This window comes from Mizuhopecten yessoensis, unplaced genomic scaffold (genome assembly GCF_002113885.1).
Source record: "Mizuhopecten yessoensis strain PY_sf001 unplaced genomic scaffold, ASM211388v2 scaffold8195, whole genome shotgun sequence".
Lineage (NCBI taxonomy): Eukaryota > Metazoa > Mollusca > Bivalvia > Pectinida > Pectinidae > Mizuhopecten > Mizuhopecten yessoensis.
Window position 1 is genome coordinate 1,698,204 of NW_018407426.1, and position 10,535 is coordinate 1,708,738.

Genomic DNA, 10,535 nt, shown 5'->3' on the forward strand with positions numbered 1-10,535 from the left:
TTTTTCCTCCAAGTGCCATGAACTCATTCACCTTGAAATTTCATAATGAGCTATTCCAAACTTTGAATTGGAAGAGTTCAAATGTGTCTTCAGAGGTTAATGAGTTAACATTCTCCAGATGCACTATGCTAAGAATCCACAGCCAGCCATCTCCAGCGATTATCGCACACATTACATAACGCTTTGATGTCCCCAGTGACACTGTTCACCCGATGATAAGCCTCATCACAAAACCTTTGTCCAAATCAAAATGAGATGCAAGTACAGCAAGAATGTATTGTTCGTTATTTGAAGACTTCGAACAGGTTGTGACACCCCTGAATCATTTAGCGGCATCTATCAAGTTATATGGGTGTATAGAAAACTAGATATCGATAATTCTCAATACCGATCGCTTAATTGTTAACTTAATACTCTTCATCTATGGCGGGTATACGCCTTCCACATGGTTCTGTCTTGGGCTGCCTGTTTAGCTTCTTTCAACTGACAACCGTACGTACCGCAATTCGGCTTCCAAAATGGTCGACCTTGTTTTCTCACTCGTCATTTGTATTCCAGTCCAGTGAGTGTTTTGTGAAGTTCGTCTGATTCCTACGCAGGATGTGTCCCATTCGTCTCCGTTGGCATGGAGACTGCCTCCGTTGGCATGGAGACTGCTTTCTGCTTGGTCCTCCTCCCGAGCTTCTGGTTTGTTTTGATGTATTATTGTAGTCTCTGTACGAGGTTCTTCAGAGGAAACAGTATCGTCTTCATGTTGGCGTGAAAGAGCTTTGGTTTTGTCTTGATTTCGCTATTAGTATACTGTATTATGTAGCGTGGTTTACAGATCCTGACCCGAACATCCTCATCTAACCCCTAACCCCCTCCCTAACCCACTCGCATGTTCTTTCCTCAGCATTAATCTTGAGAATAGTTTTCCTTGTCAACATTGGTGCCGAGACCCTGTATCGTATCCTGTTTGTGGTTGTTCGAGTGAAACGGTAGTCCGAAGTTGTCTGCAAAGCTTAGGGCGAATGTTCATGAAACCGTTCTCATGCTCTAAGCATGGAGTTTTTGCTCAAACCAAACCCTCCTTGACTCGCTACAAAAATGGGATATAGTGGACTCGTGTTGTGATAATGTGTACACGTTGGTGTTGTAGTGATATTGACGATGTGCTGTCTTTAAATAACAAGAAATCCATTGACCATATCCATCGTATATACCCTCGTGAACTTTAACCCGAGGACACTTCAGATTCTTCTTCATCAGACGCTTTCCTCTATCCTCTAACCATAACCAACATGGACATCTAAAATTGCGGTCACACTGCAGTTACTTCGCAAATGAATCTCACAGAACAACTATATCGCAGTATTAAGGCAACGATAGATAAAGTATCTCTCTGTTCTATATAAAAAAAAGATCAGCGTTTAAGATAAAAAAAAACCTCCAAACTCGAAACGACACACTATGCAGTCCTAATTGATGGCAGGGCCGTTTGAAAAGCACGCCTAGGATATTGTTACGAAGTGAGATTGGTAAAGCAGATTGTAAATATGTATGTAAATTTATTTAATCAAAACATCATTGCGTATATGAAAAATAACAAAGTATCATATTGATACCTATCACAGATTCATTTCAACACACAGTCCTAGCGTTAACGTCAAGGTTTGCGTTGATCACATCACCATACACTTGTTAAAGCAGCAAGTTCAGTCCGTGCAAAATAAACTCTTCAATTTCGTACATTACAACAGAGACCTATATTGTGGTGACGTTGTTTTTACTCAGATCACTAGAAACGATTGCTACTGGGAGCACTTGACTGATTGTAACACAAAACAAAATACTCCCTACAGAGATGGACGGTTTTCTATAGCTGCATCCTCAATACTCCGGGGGTTGAGCTCACTTTCGCTCTTTGCACCCCTGGAATATGTCATAGCAAAATTGAAGGCACAGTTACACCACCTTGTGCTAAGTTGTGGATGAGACAAGAAAACTAATCTGATCCTTTGGTGTACATCAAAAGAAACTCTCTATTGTGTAAGGTAAAATTGACTCTCTTTGAAGTCCGGTGTCGCTCTTCTGTAACTTCAAATGACAGATATCAGCCACGTGATTGGTAATGTTCTTTTACCTAAGACCAATTAAATAGATAGCCGCGTGCCTTAAATTTGGCTATGACATCGTCCAGGGGTGCAGAGAACGAAAATGAGCCTTACCCCTGGAATATCGAGGAGGCTGCTATAGAATGTTGCATAACGTTTATAAGTTTACTTTAAGGCTCATAGTATCAATGCATTAAAAATATCTTCCATGTGTATTCTTGTTTAGCTACTGGTTTAATTTTAATCTTAGTAATAGTTCTATTACATCGTCACCTCTGGTTTATTTAATTTTTATCTGTCACTTAAAAGCTATGTTCGATATTCGATATTTTGATTCCTGTCTTTGCCCATTCTTCACATCCGTTAATTATGGCCTAGCGTACTTAACAACAGCCCAAGCTACAATGCCTACCAACAGAGTTATCCCTGACGTCGCAACAACTCCCTGCCATTTTGACTTTTGACTTAGTCTTGGCAGCGTTTTCTCGAACCGGTCGACGCCCTTTTTCCACTTGGGACTCCAATCCGGACCGTTCGGTTTGTCGTCTGTAAAATCATACGGCACCACCCCACATAATTGCTTCACTTCCGTTGTTTTAGCAATTTCTGGAAGTTCGGTTAACCAGCCGATATTTTTTGAATATTGTGAAGGTAGTGAAGACATGATCCGAACATCTTGTGAAGGCCAATGTGTCGTCATGGCTACGCCATTGTAAGCCTCCTTTTTCGTATCCAGGCTCTCTTTGGTTGCCCAACTAGCTGGGGTCATACAGACCATCACACAAAAGCGCCACCTCCCGGGATGTTTCCTTCCTTTTATCGGACGAGCATTTGCATGTACAAGTCTAGAGTCCCAAAGAACCATCCCACCACGTGGAACCGCCACGCGCTTGGTGACACAACCTTGAGAGAGAAACCATTCCTCGTCTTCATCCCGCAGGCCATAGTACTTGTTACATGCACTCTTAAGCGCGACTTTCTGGTTCTGGTCGTACAGGCGATCGAGGTATAGATGTGACCGCTCCATCACGTGGAACGTCCAGTCGTCCTCGTCCACTGTTTCCAGGTAAACTGTCCCCTGGAAACCATGCAAACCGATCTTTTCCGAATCCTGGTCAACGTGTAACCAGTGACAATCATTCGCGAATACCTCTTGTCCTTCCTCGGGCGGCCGACCTATTGCAATGGCGTCGACACTGGTAAGAAGTTTGTCAGTCTTCCACAATTTTGAGAATACTGCCTTGGCTTTGAGACGGGTGCGCCACGCGGCGTCATGGTGACCAATGTTGTATCTTTGGATGAGAGAGTGGACTGAGAATGGCCATTCGTTCTCTGGGAACTGGGGCAGCCAGTCCCTGAATGCTTGGATGTGTTCCCCACATTCGCTTTCTGTCAGGACGTTCTCTACCACTGTATAACCTTTCTCCTCCAGCTCCGTTCGATGCTTCTCCGTAAACGCCATTGTCTTTGAATTCTGAAGGAAAAGACATAATATGAAAAGTTGAATGATAGGCGGAGGATCTTTATACATCGAGTTTCAAGTTTGTATGAGGAGCAAACTTGCAGAATCACAGTTATTGTAAGTTAGATGATATACGAACTACTTCGAAATAGATATACATTATTTTTCAAATAAAAATGGAATAAGAAGAAAGTCTTTATTTTTATGATTTAATCAAGTCATTACGTTTGTAAATTGTAACGTCCCACAGGAGATTATTACAAAGTCTGATTGGTTAAGAACCTGTCCAATCAGGTCAGCAGATGTCACCAGGAAGACATGGCAACCACTATTACGAGAAGACGACCTGATTGTGATACACTTACTTTGCTGTTTAAAGCACAGGCATATGTTGCTGTTAATAAAAACGGTCCTGACAATAATTAAGAAGTCACTCCCTACTTATATAAAATATCAGTTTTATTTGAGTAGGGTGCGACTTCTTATTGTTAGGACCATTTTTTTATTAACAGAAACAAATGCCTGTGGTTTCAAAAATATTTCACGAACTGGCGTCAATAGCGCGAAATAACTCAATAAAACATTCCTATAGTATAAAAATTAAAATATAATTAATGTATATTCTAGAAAATAGGATAACGATTTCTATAAAAACAAATAGTGTTCTATATAAAATAAACATGAAAGATAGTGTCGGTAAAATAGATCACTCTCGAGTATTGAAGCAATTAAGTCAACAAAAAGGGTGTAAACAGGAAGTAACGCACCATTACCAGCGTACAGTAAAGTGATCTATGTTTGTGAAAGCTACGGTTTTCCCTACTCTAGGATTCCGAGTGGAGAGATAGTGATGGGGAAAACCCGTGGGTAACCCACGATGACGTATCTTGACCTTTGGGAAAGTGTGATCGACTTTGTCCAATATAATATGGATTGTCATTCATCCAATGATATCGCTTTTTGTGATCACCTATGCGAATATTCATATTTATTTTCGTTGCTCGTATCTTTAAATAAACTTCTGTAATCACAGGGGCTCTGTTTCGGGATACTTCCGGTTGATAAACCTATGCACACCAGTAAATAACAACAACGCTTTTTATCCGGCGTTAATTGAGGTTAGCGAGGTAAATATATCTCGGTACACTCAATTTTTATAAGGTTTTAAAATGTGTATAAACACCGGATAAAAAGCGTTGCTGTTATTTACTGGTGTGTGTAGGTTTATTATCAACCGAAAGTATCCCGAAACAGAGCCCCTGTACGCGATGAGGAAGGTATAAAAGAAACTTGCTTCGAAATATTCAAACACTTCCGTATAGTAATAACGAGATTTTTCTCATACATTATTCATAACCCGATTATGCTGATTATGCGCTATTTGTATAAGTATACTTTGTACGTTGAATAAGCAGATTCGTTATTACTCAACTACTACAGTATATTATATATGGAAAGAAAAAGTACGTATAGTATCATGTCAGGTGTACTACCACTATAACATGTATTTAGGTGGAACTAGTAAGTCCTCACAAACACTATAGCCAGTAACAAGTATACACACCTGGTGTCCCTTGTTGTCGTACGGCTTCACCTCCTTTACACCTGAGTTTACGGGTCTCCGCCTCTATTTATATACTGGTTCATTAGTAATAGCTATAAATAGCGCTCCATGTCATATGATCCACGAAACGTAACGTTGCCTTGCGCCTTACTTGGAACTTTATATGGGAGTGCTGTTCTGAACAAGGACTATTATTTGGTAATAACGCAGTGAGTGAAAATAACGTCTATCTAAGTTTTAACTTCACACTCAGTGGCGTAGCATACATTGTCTACAATCGGGAACCGTCGGCACTTTCCGTAAACGAGTATTTTCTCGTTTACGGAAAGTCCCGATTGGCTTGTATACTCAACCATAATCATATATTTTCAATAATTTCTGTCTATGATTAATATGGACCGTATCAGTCATAAAAGGGAAAGAATAAAAATTGCTATTGTAGCGGGTGGGAAGTTGTCGAAAATAAGACAAAGCCGCTGGGTTCGGTTCTATCGCATTTTAATGCTTATAAATAGAAACATTCTGAAATACACAATAAAAATACGTATAAGCTCTACATGCATATATGTCACATTCGAGTAAAATACAATCTACAAATCTCAACAATTCAATGACCAGTACTAAGATAATAAAATTACAACACTTTCTGGTACTTATTTATTGTATTTTCCAACAAGGAATTATTCATTGATATAAGAATAACATCTAGGACTTCAGCAAAATAGTTATTTTACTTTAAACATTATCATAAACGTTTACGATACTTCGAATCTTGAAATTCCAATTACATGCATTTAATATTACCTTTATACACTATCAATACATTATAGATGCAATATAAATACACTTTAAATACAGTATAAATACACTTACAACACGTATCGTGCATTAACGTCACAAGGCAGAAAACGCACGTCCTAATGACTAAACCGTCATCGTCTCACATAATGAATCTGTACGAACTACAATAAATACAATAGAGTAATAGAATAAAGTATCACAACAAATGCATAACGCTTAACTTTTACAATAAATATATAACTTAAAATGGGATCACGAATACCCGAACCTTCATTCCAGAATAACATATTTAGTATCAAACCGGTCATCAAATCAACGATTCATTAAAACATATTATTTAACCATTCACACTTATCATACACGCGGGAAGATACATACTGAGGAATAGAGTTAATATAGAATCAAACTAATTGAAATAGACATTTCAACTTACCGAAAATAGACCTGTTAATATCAAGCTGAATCTTCCGACCTGTTCTCCTTTCAAATCAATTTCAAAAAGTGCCCGAAAGCTTAAACAAACCTACACGAGTACTAACGACACAAACTTTCGACCAACCAAATAGCTTCGTCAAAGTCCGTCAAGTCCGTCACGTGTCTTACCTGTCACTGACCACAACTCACATTTCAAACGCCACAATACATGTACATATATACACGTACAAACAAAGCGCCGCGCCCGCACGAATAAATCCAGCGCGGAGCGTAAAGATAAGACATTACGTCTTGCGTCGTGAATTATATAAACACGGACATTATTACAAATATTTCATTCATGAATAAATGTGTATGAATACATATGCTATATAGTATGAATACAACATATTACAAACAATACATTCAAACATATATTATATTATATGAATACTTTTAATTGAGCAAATTATGCCTAAATAAATCGACCCTGTTACACTATCGTTATTGATATACATTGAAAATAATCTCAGGTTAATGTAAATAAAAAACAACTTAAGGAAGTAAAACATTTGATATTGTTCATATATAAATTCGGATTTTCCTTGTTTATAATCAGACTAAACGGACTACACAGAATATGAGAGATTGCTTCTAGGGCCTAGTAGAATTGTTTTTCCCTGCTATGGGTGGGGAAACTCCCCCTCCGCTATGGGAGGGGAAACTCCCCCTTCCATACCCTCCCCCGCCTCCGGTGCTACGCGCATCGGAGGCTCGACCCCCTGTAAGCATACACTCCGAAAAATGATTTGCTACGCCACTGGAACTTATAAATAACATGCTGCCGTTAAGTAATCATAGTTCAGTCTATCTAGTGTTTATACTTTTAATTCAATGTAACGTAACGTGCAGAAAAGACACAGTATCTACTCTATATTATGGGTGGTCGTTTTAGGATAAAATACCAAAACTACTTCAGTGCAAACGTTGACATTTAAGTGAAAAAACTGGACTTCATGGCAAAACATCACATAATGGCAAACACTTTTTCACTTAAATGCAAATGCAAATATTTTGCATTTAAGTACAATAAAACACATAATGCCAAAAAACGTTTTTTTTTGTCACTATGTAGATCTTTTTTACATTAATTTTTACATATGTTGGTCGCAATAATAGCTCACAAGAGCTAATGTTCCTTGTTTACCTGTATGCGACGTTAAATAAAAATTCTTGTATCTTGTATCTTGTTGAACTCCTTGTTGGATATGTATGTTGCTGGATGCAGATCCTGCCCATTTGATAGAGGTTTGCGCATTGATGATGAAATCGTGAATTAATTCCCAGGTCCTTCCTTGGAGCCCCGTCATGAAGAGCTACCGGTCAAATATGTTATGGTTCATGGTGTCGAATGCTGCTTTGGCATCCAAAAATGCAACATAGGTGTTCGGTGAAGCCTGGTTGTTGATTACTTCGCGTAGAATCAATCCACTTCGAAGTGGCACAGCACCCTTAGTGAAACTCCTTTGGAGAGTATTCTGTTGTGGGTTGGACCCTAATGCTTCCAGGACTTTCAGGATGACCGGGAGTACAGCGGTACCTCGGTAGTTCTTTGCCTCCTTATTCAGCTCTTTCTTCTTGTATATAGTGATTTTAAAACTGGCCAGCTTTCAAGCAATCTGGGACACTCCCATTGTAGATGTACTGGTTGAAAAGGGTGGTGGGGACATCATCAACTTTGGTACCGCCGTGCTTGAAGTGCTCTGCGGACATATTGAAGACATCTGGAGCCTTATTGTTGTTCAAGGTGGAGATCGCTTCTTCTACCTTCCTGGGGGTGATCATTACATCAGATGTTGCCTGTTGACCTTGGCAGATTGATTTGATGACATCGACGTCGTACTGGATGTTATCCGTACTCTCCACCACCTGCTGGTGTTTTGGTGTAACTGGGGGTGCCAGTCTTTTGAAGTGATGCTGCCACCCTAAGAGGATGTCCGAAGGATTGGTGTATACCTCATCGTCGACAACGAGTTCTGTTAGGGTACCTCCTTACTCTGTCTATGAGACTGTAGAATATCCTCTTGTTACTCCTCCTTGCCTCCACGACTTCTTCCAGGTGGTCGTCTCTCTTTTTGGCGATCTCCATCCTTCTTTGTTTTTGGAGCTCTTTCTTAGTGTCTATACGTAATTGGGACAGCAGTTGGCTTGTTACTGTTCTTCCATTGTTTAAGGGCTTCTATGATAGACACTGTGGCCTTGGATATGGCTGGGCTCCATACATGTTTCTTTCCCCTTTTAACCATGCTGGAATGTGGAGAGACCATTGCAGCAGTACTCGACAACAGCTCAACAATCTGTAGTGGGATCAGATCGGAAGATGGAACTCCCCAGTAAACTTTCTCCAGGTTTTGTGAGAGCGTACGTTGGTACAGGCTTTTGTCCTCCTTATTCCAGTTGATCTTCTTGTACACTGACTTTTCTGTCTGGTCGCAGTGCCTTGTGGAGTACTCAAACTATATAACGACTTTAATTGGATGATGATCGGATGTGTTATCTATCCTGAAGATCATCGATCCTCACGATGTTTGGGAGGCCGTTGTCCTGGGTATATGTGTGGGAGGCCGTTGTCCTGGGTATATTGTGGGAGGCCGTTGTCCTGGGTATATGTGTGGGAGGCCGTTGTCCTGGATATATGTGTGGGAGGCCGTTGTCCTGGGTATATGTACGGTGAAACAATATATAGTCTATGGTAAATTTATCCCTGCCATTTGCATGTTCGAAGGTGTCAGACGTACTAGTTGTTTGGTACCCACATGAGTCCATAAATTGGTCAAGCTTGTCAACCTGACGAAGTGAAGCCATGGTAAGATCCGCATTCATATCTCCAGCGATGACTATATCATGTGTTGTGAAGTACTTCCTTATAATTTCCCGTAGTATGAGTAGGCAGTTGTCTCCGAGCTGTTCGTGTTCCTGCTAGACATGTACACACAGATAATCAGTAATGGTCTACCGTTTCCTTTATTAATCTCGATACAATCTATCCGTTCGTTCCCTTCGTCATGATTGGTGACCAGGTGATCGATGTCACTGTTCCACAGGACCCTACTCCACCATAGCCTCTTGGTCTTTGCGTCGGGTGATTTTGGTCAACATGTTTACCGTACCAACAAAATGTCCGTTTGGTGTTGACTAGTTTATGCATCTGTCTGTGTATGAACCTTGGATACGGATGTCCGACATTTGACCACAGTATTACTGTTGTAAAGCGAATCCTTGAATCAGAAAATCACTTTAATAGCCGTCCTTAGTTAAGCATATTCTTGTCTCAAGTCTAATGATTGAATTAAACCATTACTGATTTTGGTGCCCCACTTTGATGACTTGGGAAGAAAATATTCCTGTATTGTTGTCTACCGGTAAGCCGTCTTATAAATGGTAAGAAAAACTGCATTAAGGTCAGTACAGGATTTTTTTAATAAATACCCTAGTTTATGATAATAGTAATAGTTTTTGTGTCTGATCTTTGATCAGTATTTTACTGTCATGGTCTCTGCCGTCTGAATAGAAATGTATTGACATCCCTTTTACGTCTGGGGAAATCGAACGGCCTGCTATATTCCACTGCATGTCGCAAGAGGCGATTATTGAGAGGTCTTCTGCAGAAACGAAAGTTTTTCTTTATGTACTCTGCGCAGGGGAAATTGAAACAAGAGGCCCAAGAGGGCCTGTATCGCTCACCTGAATATTTAAGCAGTCATAGCAAAGTATTCTCATTAAATATTATATTGCACTAAAACTATTTCCCTCGCAAACTTTGTTGGCTCCATCTGTTGAAACTACCAGCAAAATATTATTATAAGATTCTATGCTTTTTGATTCTTCTTCAGAAGTTGCTTGACATACTTTTCCCTGTGATCTTGTAAGTAGGTCAATGTCATTTTCCTTCTCAAATTGGTTAGCTCTATTCCAAAAAGCTACCAGCCAAATCTTATGAATCCATTCCTTTTAGTTCTCAAGAACAAATCCATTAAAATGTTGTTGACCTCTGTGACCTCTAAAGTAGGTTGAGGTCATTTTCATTTGCAAACTTTGGTGAGCTCTATCCCGGGAAGTCACCAGCCAAATATTATAATTTTATGCCTTTTAATTCTTCAGAAGAAGCTGTTTGAACTGTTTGACATATTTGAACGCT

General features: G+C 39.7%; 1 protein-coding gene across 1 annotated transcript; it reads right to left on the reverse strand.

Moving 5' to 3' along the window:
- Window positions 1-1,530: 1,530 nt before the first annotated feature.
- On the reverse strand, window positions 1,531-5,366 carry LOC110455311. Its single transcript, XM_021505379.1, has 2 exons — window positions 5,123-5,366; window positions 1,531-3,570 (listed from the first exon to the last, which is right to left on the reverse strand). The coding sequence occupies exon 2, from the start codon at window positions 3,556-3,558 to the stop codon at window positions 2,464-2,466; it is 1,095 nt and encodes a 364-aa protein (XP_021361054.1). The 5' UTR covers window positions 3,559-3,570; window positions 5,123-5,366; the 3' UTR covers window positions 1,531-2,463.
- Between the last annotated feature and the right edge of the window lie 5,169 nt (window positions 5,367-10,535).